Source organism: Loxodonta africana, chromosome 25 (assembly GCF_030014295.1).
Source record: "Loxodonta africana isolate mLoxAfr1 chromosome 25, mLoxAfr1.hap2, whole genome shotgun sequence".
In the NCBI taxonomy this organism is placed as follows: domain Eukaryota; kingdom Metazoa; phylum Chordata; class Mammalia; order Proboscidea; family Elephantidae; genus Loxodonta; species Loxodonta africana.
The window spans coordinates 51,413,420-51,432,066 of NC_087366.1; the positions used below are offsets into that span (position 1 = coordinate 51,413,420).

Below are 18,647 nucleotides of genomic sequence, written 5' to 3' on the forward strand. Positions count from 1 at the left end.
TGGGGCTGTGGTTAAGGGGAGCTTGCGAGAGGGGGCCTTCCCTATTGGACTTCTTGCTGCCTGAGAACAGCTCAGAAAGGGAGCTTTGGAGAGAGGTCCCCCAAAGCGTAGGAAGGAAAGGAAGGCACCAGGTGGCCAGTCTGTTTAGGGGACATCATCTCTGGAGGGCAGACTGCCTATGGAGAAAAGGGAAGGACAGATCAGCCCCTAGCAGACTTACCTCCAGAAGTGATAGAAAAGGAGAGGAACGTTCAGCCCCAGGGTGAGCCACTCCTGTGCGCACAGGAACATGATGCAGAAGAGGCTGTGGATGGAATATTCTGGCAGCACCAGCTGAAGAGGGAGCAGAGACACAGGCCTGGGTTAGAGGGAGGAAAAGCCGCTCCTGCTTCTACGGCAGCTGACTTCTGCCTGGACGCCGCCTCCCATGTGCTGGTGGCGTGAGCCCTCCCTGCAGCAGCACAGAGTCGCTGCCCCAGGACTGGGGTCCATTTCTTTAAGTCCTCCCCTTTCTAGTACCAGCCAACCAGTTGCTGTCAAGTCAATGCCAACTCATGGCAACCCCATGTGTATCAGAGTAGAACTGTACTTCATAGGGTTTCCATTGGCTCAGTTTTTGGAAGGAGATCTCCAGGCCTTTCTTCCAAGGTACCTCTGGGTGGACTTGAACCTCCAACCTTTCAGTTAGCAGCTGAGTGTTAACCGTTTGCACCCCCCAGGGATTCCCTGGTGTCCCTGTTTTATACCTAATCCCTAATGGACACAGGTCCTCAGCACCCTATTTACCAGAGCACTGTATTTGCTTCTGGGGCTCACCCAGGGATGACCACTGGGAGACTAGAGAGCTGGGCTGGCCTCTGTGGTGCCTGACCCGAGGCAGGCGCACTAGGAGAAACACTGATGGGGTTTCCAGTGATTCTGTAACGGGCTGGCACTTGTTTACGCAGCCCCTGTGTATCTTCCCTTCACAAACCTAAAGTGAACGTGTGTGTTTACTTCAAATATAGCAGGGTTGGGAGAAAACTGAGAAACAACACTTTGCTTGATGGTGGGTGGAATGAGAGAAACCCAAGAGAAAGATCATGTGGTGGTGATAAAGAGGGAAAGTGTAGCTTCAGGGGGAAGAGGGAAGAAACCAGCCCAGAGCAACAGGGCCAGAGGTGGAGGGTGGCCAGCAGGACCACTAAGCTCCCCACTCCCCAGCCCCATCCAGCCACAGGGGCCTTAATGAGTAAAAGGAGTTTAAAATAACTGTTGACCACACCCTCTTCCCCCAGGGTGTTTACATTTGAACAGAAATCTATGTTGTAAGCTAAAGAGTAACTGAAAGGAGACATTCAGTCCCTTGGCCAGGAGTAAGGGGGGAGTCTCAGCTAGAGACAGAAACGTACCATCCTACCTATACATACATACACACATATATACATCAACATACATACAACACCTATATACAAACACATATACCTATATATGTATACATATATACATGTTGTTGTTGTTTTCAGCTGCAGAGTCGGCCCCGACTCATGGCAACCCCTGTGCACAACAGAGCTAAACGCTGCCCGTGCCAATTGGTTATGGACTGGACTGTTGTGATCTGATCTGTTGTGGGTTTTCCCTGGCTGATTTTTAGAAGTAGATGACCAGGCCTTTCTTCCTAGCCCATCTTAGTCTGGAGGCTCTGCTGAAACCTGTTCAGCATCATAGCAACACACAAGCCTCCGGTGACAGATGGATGGTGGCTGTGTGTGAGGTGCAGTGGCCAGGAATCAAACCCAGGTCTCCCTGTTGGAATGTGAGAATTCTACCACTGAACCACCAATGCCTTATCTACCTACCTACCTACCTATCTATCTAATCTATCATCTATCTGTCTATCTAGCTATCTAATCTATCATCTGTCTATCATCTATCTATCTAATCTATCATCTGTCTATCATCTATCTAATCTATCATCTATCATCTATCTATCTATCTAATCTATCATCTGTCTATCATCTATCTATCTATCTATCTATCATCTGTCTATCTATCTATCCTCTATGCATTGTTCAGACCAGCATGAATGCCTTGGTCCTCCCAAGCAGAATCTTTCTAACCATCTGTCATGGATTGAATTGTGTCCCACCAAAATGTGTGTCAACTTGGCCAGGACACAATTCCAAGTACTGTGTGGTTGTTCACAATTTTGTGATCTGATGTATTTATCCTTCGTGTTGTAAATCCTAACCTCTATGATGTTAATGAGGGCAGGATTAGAGGCAGTTATGTTAATACAGCAGGACTCAATCTACAGGATTAGGTTGCACCTTGAGTCAATCTCTTTTGAGATATAAAAGAGAGAAGCGAGCAGAGGAGAGAAGGACCTCATTACCACCAAGCAAGAAGAGTAAGGAGCAGAGAACATCCTTTGGACTTGGGGTCTCTGCACTGAGAAGCTCCTAGACCAGGGGAAGATTGATGACAAGGACCTTCCCCCAGAGCCGACAGACAGAGAAAGCCTTTCCCTGGAGGTGATGCCCTGAATTCGGACTTCTAGTGTCCTCAACTATGAGAAAATAAACTTCTGTTTGTTAAAGCCATCCACTTGTGGTATTTCTGTTATAGCAGCACTAAATAAGACACCATCCTCTAAAGCCCATCTCAAATTCACTTCCTAGTGCACGCTCTGCCCCTCACACCCTCTCCCTGGTCACTAGCTGTACCTCTGAGCTTCACAGCATGCTTTCTGACCCTCTCCTTGGGAATGTCCCATAGTCCACCCATTATCCTCACGGAGCCCTGGTGGCAAAGTGGTTAAGAGCTATAGCGTGCTACAGCTGGTAACCAAAAAGGCTGGCAGTTCGAATCCACCAGCCACTCCTTGGAAACCCTGTGGGGTAGTTCTGCTCTGTCCTACAGAGTCACTATGAGTCAGAATCGACTGGACAGCAACGGGTTTGGTTTTGGGTTTTACCCTTCTCATGCCTCCCAATGCACAAGGATATATTCCATTATTCTGTGAGCCATCTTGGCCAAGGTCTATTCTTTCCTCATCGCCATTTACAAAGTGCTTTCTTTGCACAGTGCTGGCACTTAGCAGATACTCAACAAATATTTAGTAAAATGAATTGAACTGACCAAGCTCATACGTTAGCAGCATGGCTGGCTGCCATCAGGACTGCCGCCTGTGGCCATGAACCAAGATTTCTCTGGGAAGAAAGCAAAGGGCTTCCAGCTGACACATTTGGATTCGTAACACAACTTCGGTCTCATTCATCTCTTTTGAGTCAGAGCAGCTAGCCGCCCCAGACGGCAGATACAGACGGTGACACACATACACACACGGTAAAACGAAATGCACCCACAGGCACACGTATAAGAAATGCATATTGTAACTAAGCGGCATCTCCTGTATTCCTAAAGTCTAATGAGGACGAAGTGTACTAACCCACACTTTGAATTCTCAGACAGGAACCCTGGAATCTGAGTTAAAGAGCCATCACTCTAGTGGAGGTGACGCTCCGTGGGTGGACCAGGCACAGCCAGCCCCTATGAGCCAGCCACCACGTGGTGGGAGAGATATGTCCCTATCACCTTCCTGAGAGACCCAGGAGTTACCCACCCTACTTGCACCCAGTCAAGGCACCACCCCGCCTCCTTCGGTCCAAGGAGAAAGGCCACATTCTCAGAGCTGGGCCTGCCAGGAGGCTCTGCTATTCACACCCATACCTTCTTTAATCATGGGTTTCAGCCACGTATGCTGAGCCAATTAACATGTTTAAAGAAGCCACCCTGGGCCTGAATCATCCATTACAGCACTAGCCCCATCTCCAGCGCCAGTGACAAATCTCTGATTGATGACAGTTTGGATTTCAGATTCCACCATTAATCACCGCTGCCTCTTCCCTCTTCAGGGCTTGATTTATAGTGGAAGCTGCAGCTTTCCAAGCAGGGAGGATTTGTCACTGTCACCGTGTGGAGGAAAACTGCTTAATGGGGGCCAGCTGGTCCCAGAGGTCCCCAGCCTCTCGGGGGATGGGGAAAAGGCTGAAGAGTTCATCCTGCTCTCTGTGGGGGGCTTCTCCCGGTTGCCTCTTAATACGTGGAATGCTGAACAGGATCCCTGAAAGCCTGTGAGGCTCCTCTGGCTAATCCAGGCAGACCTTTGGGAGTACGAGTGCCCTTTACAGACACACACTGGTTCTTACCTACTTGCCCAGGTTTTCTCTGTCACATGATATTCGAGGTGCAGAGAGCCTTCTCCTCCTGAGCCAAATGAAAGCCACCAAGTCCATTTTCATAAAGCCACTACAGTGGCCATTGCCATTGCTCCCCAGGTACCTCCAGCACCCCGCCTTCTGGGACATGGTGAGACGGCATTCCTCAGCTCCCTCATAGGCTAGGCGCAGAAATGATGGGAAGAGAAGGCTGTTCATTCCCTACGGAACTTAATGTTGTTGTTAGTTGCCATTGGTTTGGCTCCTAACGAAACGTTGCCTGGTTCTGCACCATTTTTACGATTGTTGGTATGCTCAACTCCACTGTTGCAGCCACTTAGTATTTTGAATGCCTTGCAACCCAGGGGGCTCATCTTCCAGCACTATATTGGGCAATATTCTATTATGATCCACAGAGTTTTCATTAGCTAATTTTCAGAAGTAGATCACCAGCCCTTCCTTCCTAGTCTATCTTAGTCTGGAAGCCTCACTGAAACCTGTCCACCATGGGTGACCCTGCTGGCATTTGAAATACCGGTGGCATAGCTTCCGGCATCACAGCAACATGCAAGCCACCACAGCACAACAGACTGGCAATAGCTGGTGCAGAACTCTCCAGAGTCTCCTTTTCCCTGTGACATAGTGAAGAGCATTTAGGGTAGTGGGTACTCCATCAGCCTGAAACTATAAGTGAGGAGCGAAGCCTTCAGGTAACCCAGGATGGACACGCAACACACGCAAGAAAGAAACTTGTTTTACGCTTCTGAGATTTGGGAGTTGTTTCTTACTAAAAGATCCCTGAGTTGTGCAAATGGTTTGCACTTGGCTACTAACCTAAATGTTGGTGGTTTGAACCCACCCAGAGGTGCCATGGAAGACAGACCTGGTGATCTGCTTCCATAAAGATTATAGCCAAGAAAACCCTATGGAGCAGTTCTACTCTGTCACGCATGGAGTCGACATGAATTGAAGCCACAACGATGGGTTTGGTTTTGTTTTTCACTTGTTATATGGAGCCAGCGAGCTCCAGAATGAGTAATGAATGGGCAAAGTTGTGTTTATACTTCTCTGTCCTTTTCCTGACCATCCATCCCCACCTTTCTTTAACAAGCCACTGAGGACTGGGAGGACATCGCTCCCTGTTCCTGGACACGCTCAGGCAGGGGCTGAGTGATCACTAGGCAGGCATAAAGCTTACCCACTCATGTGGGCAGTTGGACTCAATGTTCTCACTCAGAGGCTGCCTACCTGCTATAGAAAGACTGCCCTGGTTCTACCAGGTAAAACGTGGGAACACTGAGTAAACCACTGACCATATTATCCCCATGACCCTGAGTTACTCCTGTAGCTTTGGAAAATACTGTTTTTTTTTTTCAGAAGAGAAGCTGTCGAATCCTGCCAATCTCGTTCTTTCATTCTACAAATGGAGAAACTCTGCCATGCAAGCCACAGTCCACCAAATCCCCATGCCCTATTATGCCCTGTTTTATATAGATGTGGGCCCTGGGTGGCGCAAACAGTTTGCACTTGACTACTAACCTAAAGGTGGGTAGTTGGAACCTACCCAGTGGTGCCATGGAAGAAAGGCCTGGCAATCTGCCTCCATAAAGACTACAGCCCAGACATAATAAAATCTATTAAGAAAACATTCTGCACTTTGGAGAGTGGTGTCTGGGGTCTTAAACGCTAGCAAGAGGCCATCTAAGATGCATCAATTGGTCTCAACCCACCTGGAGCAAAGGAGAATGAAGAACACCAAAGACGCAAGGTAATTATGAGCCCAAAAGACAGGAAGGGCCACATGAACCAGAGACTACATCAGCCCGAGACCAGAAGAACTAGATGGTGCCCGGCCACAACCAATGACTGCCCTGATGGAACACAATAGAGAACCCCTGAGGGAGCAGGAGAGCAGTGGGATGCAGACCCCAAATTCTCGTAAAAACACCAGACTTAATGGTCTGACTGAGACTGGAAGGACCCCGGAGGTCATGGTCCCCAGATCTTCTGTTAGCCCAGGACAGGAACCATTCCCAAAGCCAACTCTTCAGACAGGGATTGGACTGGACTATGGGATAGAAAATGATATGGGTGAAGAGTGAGCTTCTTGTCTCAAGCAGACACATAAAACCATGTGGGCATCTCCTGTCTGGAGGGGAGATGAGAGGGCAGAGGGGGTCAGAAGCTGGCTGAATGGACACAAAAATAGAGAGTGGAGGGAAGGAGTGTGCTGTCTCATTAGGCAAACAGCAACTAGGAGTATATAGCAAGGTGTATATAAATTTTTGTATGAGAGACTGACTTGATTTGTCAACTTTCACTTAAAGCACAATAACAATTTTTTAAAAAGATTACAGCCAAGAAAACCCTATGGAGCACCGTTCTACTCTATAACACGGGCTATCACCATGAGTCGGATTTGACTCGATGGCGACAGGTTTTTGTTTGTTTGTTTTAATTACCATTCTCAAATAGATGATTTGTCACTATTACTCTGAAAGTCAGTGAAATGGTCCAGAACCAAACCCTGTTTCCTGTTTCTCAATCCAGTCTCCCCTGACTTTCCTCTGATTAAACAGAGCTGCCAGCTTCCCCCAGGTGAGAAGAAAAACCGAGGACTGTTTAATAGCCTGCCTCTCACACCATCAAGCCCTCCAGTCATTGCTGCTGTTTTCAACAACAATAATCCAGTCCCTGTGCATCTGTCCCAGGGGCCAATGAGTGTGAACCGAAAGAAAAGGGTAACATCTCTTTCATTTGCTTCCCCAGCCCATTCTAACCTGGCTCTAAACCAGAGGTCCCTTCTACAATGAGCAGGGCACTGGCAGCAATCTCCTGAGTGTGGGGCATGAAGACAAGATCATTCTCCATCTGTTTCCATTGAGGAATCATGCACCCCAGCAGCCCCTAGTCAACTCACGTCAGGGCCAGGGGACAGCAGGAAGGAGAGGGAAAGGGTGGCAGCTCGGGAAACCGGGAGTTCGCTAAGCAGCGAGTCTACGAGAAAAGCACCTCTAAGCACTGCCTGGAAACCTCATTCTGGGTCACTCTGCTCTAAGGAGACCACTTTAATTACTCTGGGCGAAGCTCTCCTTGGGAATGCTGCCTGAGGCAGTCAGACAAGAGCTGGCGCCAGCCTCTCCAGCCTTGCGTCCCCAGGGACTTGGCTCCCCTGCAGGCCTCTGATGCCCTCCTGTGGGAGACTGGCACCCCCAACCTCAGATGGCACGATAAAGCAGGACACCCAAACAGTTCAAACCTGAGATTGGGTTAACTTGAATAGTTACTGTCAAGTCGACGCCAACTCATGGCGCTCCCATGAGTGTCAGAGCAGAGCTGTGCTCCGTGGGGTTTTCAATGGCTGGTTTTTGGAAAACAGATTGCCAGGACTTTCTTCCAAGGCACGTCTGGATGCAGTCAAACCTCAAACCTTTCAGTTAGCAGCCGAGCACATTAACCGTTTGCATTGTCCAGGACTTTGGGTTGACTTGAGGAGTGCCTGTTTGATGGTATCTGCATATTAAAATTTTAACCTGGAATTGCAATGTTTATCAAATATGTTTTAAGTGGTTAGCAGATGAGCCTGGTGCGTAAACAACTTAGCACAGACTTACCTAGTTTAGAATTAGATTCACCCCAGGGGTCTGTTACTGTGCACCGGGAACATGGAGGACAATAAGGTGGGAAAGGTGAGAGAAAGGGCTCCCCTGCCTGAGTGACCCAGGGCCTGAGGACAGAAGAATGTACCTTTTGGTCTGGGGCGTCCGGTGGTCAGTGAGGGCAGGAGGGAATCAGGGAGGGACAGCAAGGGACGTACAGAGTGCAGTTTCCAGTCCCAGAGAAGCTTCAGCTCCAGGCCTCCCACTTCCCAAACCCATGGGGTCCTCCAGTTTCTTTTGCCTACCCTCCCTGACCATATTTAAATAATAGATGTTTCTAAGCCCTGGGGGTGCAGTGTTTAAAGCGCTTGGCTGCCAACCAAAAGATCAGTGGTTCTAACCCACAGGCTGCTCCGCAGGAAAAAGACGCGGTAGACTCCTTGCATAAAGATTTCAGACGTGGAAACCCTGTGGGGCAGTTCTACTGTGTCCTGTAGGGTCCCTATGAGTCTGAATCGACTCGACGGCAGTGGGTTTGGTTTTGGGTCGGGTGGATGTTTCTAGAAGTCCCTGGGTCGTGCAAAGGGTTAACATGTTCTGCTGCTAACTGAAAGGTTGGCAGTTCGAGTCCACCCAGAAGCACCTTGGAAGAATGGCCTGATGATCTCCCCAAAATCAGCCACCACGAACCCTATGGAGCGCAGTTCCATTCTGATACACATGAGGTCACCACCAGTTGGAGACAGTGCTTTTTGTTTTCGTTTTGTACGTGTATGTGTGTAAGTTTCTGCTGCTTTCTTGCACCCACTTGGACTCATTTCCACCTGTACAGGGGAGAAGGCAGCACAGAAAGAAAAAAGCCCAGGAAGAGAACGAGGAGGGCAAAACAAGCGCCCACAGCTGCCTATCGCTCCTGGCTACCTCACGTGAACGACCCAGTTCCCAGCGGGTCCAGAGTGGGAGCTGTTGGGAGCTGGCTGGGCACTGACAAGTCCAGGCTACGGCACCTGGCCACACACACACTGGACACTGCTGGCCAAGCCTCCCAACCCTGCCTTCTGGGCTGCTCTGGACTCCGCCCCTCCCTGCCCAGAGTTCCGGGAGCTGCCTGGCCCTTCCCGTCCCAACTGCTCCTGGGGCACCAGCTTCTGGCTGGACTTAATGCTGATTGGCTCTGGCTCCTCCAGTCCCACTGATGTGCCCCTGGGGCCCTCACCACCAGCTCTGCCAGGCACTGGGGACATCTGCCAACCGGCCTGCTTAAATTTCAGACTTCCCAGGCTGCCCACCAAGTTTTCCCTGCTCTCATCAAAGAGGAAGAGTGTGTGTGCACAACACCATGAGGGAGACGCTCCCTCGCATCTGAATTCACAGGGGACCAGCCTGGTTTCTGCAGGAGGAGGAGACCAGAAGAGGTGACACAGAACGGGCTTAGCTCACGCTCTACCGCCCTGCCCCACCTGGCTTCCTCTAACCCATTTCTCTAAGCAGCATGGCTATCTAGCAGTGGTTGTCAAACTTTAAGGTATTTCAGAATCACCAGGAAGGCTTGCTGAAACACAGACTGTGGGCCCCACCCCCAGAGTTTCTGATTCAGTAGGTCTCAGTGGGGCCTAAGATTCTGCATTTCTAACAAGTTCCCAGGGGAACCCCCAAGAACCTTGCTTCTCAGGTGTGATCTCTACACAGCCTCATCAGCACCACCAGGGGTCTTTTTAGTGCTGCTAAATTTTGGTCCCTTACCCAGTAACCAAGGACCTCTGGTGGTACAGTGGTTAAACCACTCAGCTAACAACCAGAAGATTGATGGTTCGAACCCCCCAGCTGCTCCTCAGTAGAACGGTATGGCAGTCTACTTCTGTGAAGATTTACAGCCTTAGAAACCCTATGGGGCTGCTCTACTCTGTCCTATAGGTCACTAGGAGTCGGAATCGACACCACGGCAGTGGGTGGGGTAATACCCTGTGACCAGGTGCTGTTGAGTTGATTCTGACTCACGGAGACTCCGTGTCTGTCAGAGCACAACTGTGCTCCATAGGGTTTTCAATGGCTGAGTTTTCAGAAGTAGGTCGCCAGGCCTTTCTTCCGAGGTGCCTCTGGGTGGAGACAAAGTCACTGCCATTTGTACCCAGGAGCTCCTGCCCCAGGCCTACATTAGAATCTGCATTTTAACAAGGTTCCCAAGGTGATTTATATGCACTGGTTCCCAAAATAGGGTCCACTAACCACCTACATCAGAATCACCTTGGGCACCTGTTAAAATGCAGATTTCTGGGTTCCACCCCAGACTACTGAGATAGAATCTCTGGGCAAGGAATCTGCATTATTTCAGAAGCATCCCAGGTGATCTTATTAAACTTAAGCTTGAGATTCACAGACCAAAGATTTGAAACAAGAGGCAGCAGCTTCCTTCCTGACGGCCCTGGGTGCTCCTCCTAATCCTTGCGCAGGCAGCGGGCCTTCTCCTGAGTAGTTACAGTCCTGTGTACACGGAGTCTTGCACACCCTCCACATGGAGTCTGGGGCAGGCAGTGTTTGCAGTTAAGAGCAGTCATTATCTGGCTCCCTCATCTCCCAGCCACTACCACTGCCACGTGGGGGAACACGCGTGGTGCTCCTGGGCCCCCGTGGCCAGCAGTTTCTAATCTGGGGTGCTTATTTTTACATTTGCCAGGGATGGAGGTAGTTCTCCAGCACCTTCCACCTCCAGAATCCTACAGCCTCCTATCCTGCCTGTCCTCTGAGGCCACCTCTCCCCTCCACCCCCACGTGCCCCTTCTACCTGTCTCTGGCCTTCCTGGTATCTCAACAGCTACTTTCTAGACCTGGGAGCTGCCTGGTTCTCCTTAGGACCAAACCCTTGGGTTTCAGGCCATCCCTGCCCACACCTTCCAGCCTGCCTTTTATCTTGGCTTTCCTGCATGGGCAAGACACACTTGAATTTATAAAGCCTCCCTGCCAGTTTCCTCACACGTTTGTTAAATTACTGAACTACCTAAGAGCCCACGGGGGAGGAAGTGAGAAAAAAAAGCACTCTCTCAAATAATGCCACATTTTTAAAGGGACAAAATTCTCCTACAACTTGCTAGCAATTCAGAGACATCATCCGTTACCACTTGCAGCTACCCACTCCTTTTCTTCTTTTCTTTAAGCCAGGAAGGATGGGAGTAGGAATCGTGTTCAGAATACAGGGAGTGATTAGGCAAAAGGATCAGATTTGTTTGAGAAGAGAGGCACTAAGGGAAAAGAATGTTCCAGAATGGGGAGGGCAGAGGGGTGATGAAGTTAACAAGCCTTGGTGCAGTGCTGAAGAGACCCACTATGCACTCATTCAGTAAGTATTTATTATAAGCACTTATTAGGTGGTGAATGCAAGGCAGTCTGGCTGGGGGAACTGCAAAGTAAATGATTGCATGTACCCGAGATTCTGTGCAGAACAAAAATGGGGCCCAATATGCTAGGCAGAGGTATCACAGAAGCAACACGCTATGGGAGGAAAGGAGAGGAAATGAGGGTGGGTTCCTTGGAGGAGTCTCCCTTAGGTTGTATTGTTGCTGTTGTTAGGTGCCGTCAAGTTGATTCTAACTCACAGTGACCCTCTAGGACAGAGTAGAACCTCCCCCTAGAGCTTCCTAGGCTGCAATCTTCATGGGAGCAGACTGCCACTGGTGGGTTCGAACTGCCGACCTTGGGTTGGCAGCCGAGCGCTTAGCCACTGCGGCTGCATTAGGGCCCTTTGAGCTGTGTTAAGGAAGATACGACATCCAGGCAAACAGCACTCCCCAGGAACACTCAGATTCATCTTTCGTTGAAATGTTTGAGATAGCCCCTTATTTTCTCTATACCCTGGAAAGAAAATCCCTGTTTCATGGTGTGGGCCGTCACAAATCTCACAGACATGACACTGGGACTGGAAATCCTTTATCCAAACTTCTTCCTACACCTGGGAGCTTTCCAGAGAACACCAGGTTTCGTCGTTGAGTCACCTTCTAAGCACGGCAACCCCACATGTGTCAGAGCAGAACTGCGCCCCACAGGGTTTTCAATGGCTGATTTTTTGGAAGTAGATTGCCAGGCCTTGCTTCCGAGGTGCCTCTGGGTGGACTTGAACCTCCAAACTACCACTTAGCAGATGAATGTGCTAACCATTTGCATCATTCAGGGACTCCTTCCAGGGAATGGTCATGATGATTTTACCTGGCCAGGGAAGACCACAGTGACAGGAAGGAGGCCAAGGGCAGGAACAAGTCATCTTCTGCCATTATTTTTGTCCACAGCCTGGACAGAAAGCTTTGCACACAGTGAATGCCAATTAGTCTTGACACTGGACTACCCTTCTAAGTTCACTGGTGAATTTAGGCACGGCTGCTGGTCCTGCCCTCCCCTGGCTGCCCCGTCCACAGTGCCCTCCAGGCACTGGGAGTGAAGGGAAGGAAACCCACCTGGGAAAAAGGATTGGTTCTAAATCCCAGGGCCACACCTTCCTGTCTGCCCTCCCTGGGTGCTGTTTGCATGGGAGACCTGTGTAAGCTTTTATGCAACAAGACCTAGCTGCGTTCAGAGAAGGACGTTTATCCCATTGCACCTAGCCTCCGCCTGGGTCTCCAGCAGCACCCTTACCTTCCAAAGGAGAGCCTTTACCAGGATAAAAACAGATGATTGTCTTACTTAACAGTGGTGTTAATTACCTGTTACATTCAGCAGGTTGGAGAAATTTTGCTCCAAACAAGCTAAAGAGGGGAGGGGGGTTGCGTGAGCCAGCGAGTATGGCATTTGGGAAAAGACCACAAACTGCCACCACCACCATCGCTGAATGTTCCTTGAGTGTCCACTGGCACAGGCACGGGGCAGTGGACAGGTGGCTACAGTCATGAACCAGAGCCTGACGGGCAAAAACAGGACAAGAGCATGCCCTTACCGACCCCAGGTGGAGGGTGTCGTCTGAATGCCAGTATATGAATATGTGTTTGTTGAAAGTCTGGCTGACATTACTGTTATCTGAATTGTGCCAAGGTTCGCCAGCAGTTTGATTCAACAAATAAATCAACATTTTCAAGAAAAGATGAAATGATTTTGTAACACTGGCTTCTAGGAAGGATTTGAGTGGCAGTGTCTTAGTGGAAATACTGCTAGCTGAAGGAACAAGAGACTTGAGCTCTAGCCCTGACTTTTAAGAAGTTACAGAACCTTGGGCAAGGTGCTTAATCTCAATGGGCTCAGTTTCTTCATCCATAAAGTGGGAATGACAGTAGTATCTATACTTCATAGGATTATTATTACTTTTAAAGGAATTAATATGTTAAAGATCTTAAAACAGTATCTAGCACATAGTAACTCTCCATAAGTAATAACTATTATCTGTAAAAAGAGGCATTTGACCTGCATGATTCATATAATCATTTTCAGCTCATCTATTTTTTTTATTGCATGTACTTTACATATAAAAAAAAAAAACAGCAATTAAACTCCCCTGAAAATTAAAACAATATATCTCTTCTTTCCCTCTCAAGTCTACTTCCAGTGCTCGCAAAATTTTAAGCTCCTCTCCCTCCACGAATTTCTGTCTCTGAAATGTCGTGTTCTGGGGCAGCTCACCGCTTTGTGGGTCAACAGTAACTACTCCTGAGGAATAAAGCCACCCGTGCTCTGGAAGCCTGATCTTCTTGTCTGTCTTGAGTCACCATGGTACATGTGTCTGCGTCTGTGCCATTGCTATGTCTGTGTGGGGGGTCATTGTGGGTCTCTCTCCGTATTTTCATTCTAGCAGCACAGTGCCTGGCACTTAGTAGGTGCTCAGCAAATTCACCATTTATTCATTCAACAAACATTTGCTGAGCGCCTCCATGTTGTTATTGTTAGTTGTCATCAAGTCAATTCTGACTCATGGTGACCCCATGTGTACAGTGTAGAACTGTACTCCATAGGGTTTTCAATGGCTGACTTTTGGGAAGCAGATCACCAGGTCTGTCTTCTAAGGTATTTCTGAGTGGGTTTGAACCACCAACACTAGTAGTCGAGTGCTTAACTCTTTGCACCGCCCAGGGACTCATAAATGATCCTTTAGAAATATAAATTAGATCATATCACTTCTCTGCTCAACCTTCCAATGTCTTTCTGTTACTCCTAGAATAAAGCATTATAAGGCTGTCTTGAAGGGGACATCTAGGTCAACTGGCTTAATATAATCCATAAAGACAATGTTCTACATTCTAATTTGGTGAGTAGCTTATGAGGTCTTAAAAGCTTGCAAGTGATCATCTAAGATACAACTATTGGTCTCCTCCTGTCAGGAGCAAAGGAGAGTGAAGGAAACCAAAGACTCAAGGAAACAATCAGTCCACGGGACTAATGGCCCACACGAACCACAGCCTCCCCTAGCCAGAGACCAGAAGAACTAGACCATACCCAGCTACCACTACTAATCCCTCTGACCAGGCACACAATAGAAGGTCCTGGTTAGAATGGGATAAAAATGCAGATCAAAACTGAAATTCATAGAAAAGACCAAACTTACTGGACGGATAGAGACTGCAGGAACCCCTGAGACTATCGCCCTAAGACGTCCTTTTAGCCTGGAACTGAAGCCATTCCCAGAGGTCACCTTTCAGCCAAACAATAGATTGGCCTATAAAATAAATAATAACACCCGTGAGCAAAGTGCTCCTTAGTAAAATCAACTATACGAGACCAAACAGGCAACATTTGCCCAAAAACAACAATAAGAAGATAAGGAGGGGCAGGGAAACTGGAGTGATGGAAACGGGGAAGGCAAGGTGGAAATGGGGAGAGTGCTGACACACTGTGGGGAGAGTAAGGAACATCATGGGACAATCTGTGTATGAACTGTTGAATGGGGAACTAATTTGCTGTGTAAACTTTCACCTAAAACACACTAAAATGTTCAAAACAAAGAACACAAAAAACCTATAAGGTCCTATGTGATCTGGCCTCCGTCGCCCTTCAAACTCTGTGCCCTGCTTGCTCCCTTGTTCGTTCCCTCCAGCCACACTGGTCCCCTTCGTTGATCCTCAAAGCCAGCAAGCTGGTTCCCACCTTGGGGCCTTATCGCGTGCCATGGTCTCTGACTGGAGAGTCCCTCCCCAGAGACCCATGTGGCTGATTCCTCCTTATCATTCAGGACTCTGCTCAAGGCCACCTCGGATAAGGCCTCCATGTCTTTACCTTGCTTTGGTTTCTTCATGACACTTATCTTTGTCTGAAAATATATCAATTATGTATGTTCACTTGTTTATTGTCTGTTTCCCACACTAGAATGTTCCATCTTGTTCACCGCTTTACCCTTGATGCCTGGAACAGCGTCTGAACACGTAGGGCAAGTTTTTGTGGAGGGAACGTGTGGCCATTCCTCACACAAAGGCAGCTACTGCTGTCATCGAGCTAATTTCTGAGTATGAAAGCTACAGCACTCATCTCAGTGGACTAAAAACTGGTGCTGACTCAACACTAACTTAGCAAGTCTTCTGGTCCAAGTGGGTCTGGCCCCAGCTTAGTATCTGTCCCGCATCCACAGGCTGTAGCCCCAGCCCTGGTGGTCCCTTACAGCTGCGTACAGTGGGTTGTGAGGGCCTGGACAAAAAAGAATCAGTGTGAATCCAGTCAAACTCAGCTCAACTCTCCCAGCTTTGAGGACCCAAGGCACTGGTTAAACATGGCAAGAGACCCAGCAATGAGTAAGACCCAAAGAGCTTACAATAAGCCATTAGAGAGGAGTCGAACACCTAAATGACTGTAATCCAAGGCAAAGTGGGGAGAAGCAAAATAGAAGTATAAGCACAGAAGGTTCAAGGGAGGAGGGAATTAGGCTTGCCAACAGCGGCCTCACTAGCACACACACATGCGTGCACACGTGCACACACACACACACACTCACACACAGAGTGCCTCCCTTGAACACTCCTCCTTACAAGCTTGGTCAATGTTATGAGAAAGACAGGAAAGGCCACCTGCCCCAGCTGTTGCACAGAAACCTCTGCTGCTACTGAAGTCTCCCCTCCAGGCCCCTAGCAGGGCTCCCACGGCTCTTGCAGCAGAAGCAGGAGCTCCAGTTGGGCTCAGCAAGGAGCTGCGTTGGGTCATGGCAGGACCACAATACGTCTCCCCCGTTATCTCCATTTCTCATCACTCCTAGCCCTAGCCAACCACTGCAAGAGCAGAGAAGGGTGGGAGAGGATGGGAAGGACCTTACTTCTCACCCAACAGTTCCCCCTGCTCCATGAAAGTGCCTGCAGTGTGATAGATCACTTCTGTGTGCGGCCTTTCCAGCCATGGTCTTTTAACTCCCACCCAGGTGATTGGGCGGGACTGTGTGATAGGGATTGTTCGGTTTTGCCATCCTGCTGGGCTTGAAATGAGCCACCCCAGAGGTGGAAAAGAGGAGAGCCCACCACCACCAAGGAAGAGGAGATCAGCAGGAGAGACCCGCAGGAGACGGCACAGTGGGCTTCCTGGCCACGGAGAGAGAAAGCTGAGTGTCTTTGGGCAGAGACTGAGGGCCAGGGAGAGGCGTGCCTGCAAGCATGGCTGGGAAGGGGCTGTCCTGATGGAAGAACTGTATCCAGAGTGTTCCTGAGCCTGAATTGTAACTATTATTTCCCTAATAAACCCCATAATGATGAGTATGGTCTGTGAGTTCTGTGTAGCCATTGCAATGAATTATGGAACCCAGCAGAGAAGTAGAGAGTGCAGTGGGAGGGACAGTTGGTGTCAGAATTGGTAAAGATGGAGGATAGAGGAGGCATGTCTGACCTCTGTCTCTTCTTGACTCTCCTGCCCCTTGTGAAGTTAGAGGAGGTCAGACACCAACCTCATGCTGTTTTTACGACGCCCCTCAGTTCCTTTCTTTAAAAAAAGAAAAAAAAGTTCTTGTAGAGTTGATACACACTCATGCGGTTCCTAGGTGGTACAAACAGTTAATGTGCTCAGCTGCTAACCAAAAGGTTGGAGGTTTGCGTCCACCCTGAGGCACCTCGGAAAAAAGGCCTGGAGACCTACTTCTGAAAAATCAGCCATCGAAGACTCTATGGATCACAGTTCCACTCTGACACACATGGGATTGCCTGAGTTCCCACACAGGCTCCTCAAAACCCCTTCCCAAGTTCTCAGCCTGCTTTCCAAATCCCCAGAAGCCTCAAACTGTACCCCATTAGTTCTCCAAATTTCAATCCCATGTGCTAATCTCATGAATCTTACCCTCCATGCATCTCCCCCTGCCCCAACAGCCCCCACTCCATGGAGCTATCAACACATACTTGCCCCTGGAGAGGCCATGGCCGGAGTGAGATGCATGGTTTCTATGATTCCCAAGCACAACTGAGGCACATAGTCACTCATTTACTCATTCCACAAACATTTTCTATATACCAGGTTCCACGTACCCTATGTGAGGTATACAAAAGGGAATAAGACCTCATCTCTGTCTGCATGAGCTTACATCCGAGTGTGGAAAACAGATATTGGGCAAGTATGATGACTATTACGAAGAAGAAGAACAATGGTACTTTGGGCAAGAAAATAGATGGTCAGAGGTCTGGGGGTCTGGGGGCCTGGGATTCTGGGAAGGCTGCCATGAAGAATAATCAAAGCTGAAGGAGAACAGTAATTCTCTGGTCTTACCCTTTCTTTGTAGTGGCCCAGGCAAGAAATGGTGGTGGTTTGAACAGGAAGGAGGCAGAAGGGATGGAATCACACTGATGGAGTTGAAAAATACTTAGGAGGTTGTATCTACGGAACTTAACAATTGATTGGATGAGACAGTAAATGTAAGGGAAATGGAGGAGTCAAGGCTTACTTTCAGAAATCTTCAACATTGGAAGAGGAAAGGTGTCAGGGGAAGATACGAGCTCAGTGTTGGCCAGTGTTTGAGGCACCTGTAGGACATCCAGGGCTGGTGGATATAGAGGATTGCTCCTCAGAAGAGGGATCTGGGAGTTATGGAAATGTTAACGGTAGAGGAAATACTCGGCTTAGATCAGGAGAGCAGAGAATGAGACAAGACCAAGAACAAAGTCCAGTATTAAATCCTTGGACTCACCAAAATTTAGGAATGAGTAGAGGCCAGTGGGAGCCCTGGTGGTGCAGAGGTTAAGTGCTACAGCTGCTAACCAAAAGGTTGACAGTTTGAATCTACCAGCTATTCCTTGGAAAACCTATGGACGTTCTACTCTGTCCTATAGGGTCGCTGTGAGTCAGAATCAACTCGATGGCAACCAGTTTGGTCTTTAGAGGCCAGTGGTAGTTCAGTGGTAGAATTCTCACCTTCCTTGCAGGAGACCTGGTTTCAATTCCCAGCCAATGCACCTCATGTGCCTGTGTGTTGCTATGATGCTGAACAGGTTTCGGCAGAGCTTCTAGGCTAAGATAGACTAGGAAGAAAAGCTTGGTATCTACTTCTAGAAATCAGCCAATGAAAATCCTATGGGTCACATTGGACCCATCCCACTGTGCATGGGGTTGCCATGAATTGAGGACCAACTCAACAGCAGCTAACAACACCAGCAGCAGAGAAAAAAAGAATAGAGCAAGAAGACTGAGAGAGAGCAGCCAGATAGGCAGGAGGAAAACCAAAGGGCATGGTGTCAGGAGAGGCAAGAGAAGTCCATATTTATAGACAGAAAGAGAAATGAGCACCCAGATGCTGCTGAGGGAGGTGAACACAAGGCGGGGGGTGAAAAATGCCCACTGGGTTCAGTGACTGAAGTCACTCCCACCTCGTCCACTGCTTAGAGAAACATGGCGGTGAAAAGGAGGTTGGCAAAGGGGAGTAGTTGGAGACACATGTGGGATTTCTTTTTTTTTTTTAAAGAAGGCACGTGAGATAATCACCACTTTA

The 18,647-nt window shown here is 48.7% G+C and overlaps 1 protein-coding gene across 2 annotated transcripts in view; it reads right to left on the reverse strand.

Moving 5' to 3' along the window:
* CNIH3 (cornichon family AMPA receptor auxiliary protein 3) overlaps window positions 1-18,647 on the reverse strand; it is a 151,450-nt gene that overhangs the window by 9,562 nt on the left and 123,241 nt on the right. For both annotated transcript variants that reach the window (XM_023549359.2, XM_003410937.3), the window contains one exon: window positions 221-333. In XM_023549359.2, the coding sequence (XP_023405127.1) occupies window positions 221-333 (113 nt within the window). The remainder of the gene's footprint in view (window positions 1-220; window positions 334-18,647) is intronic.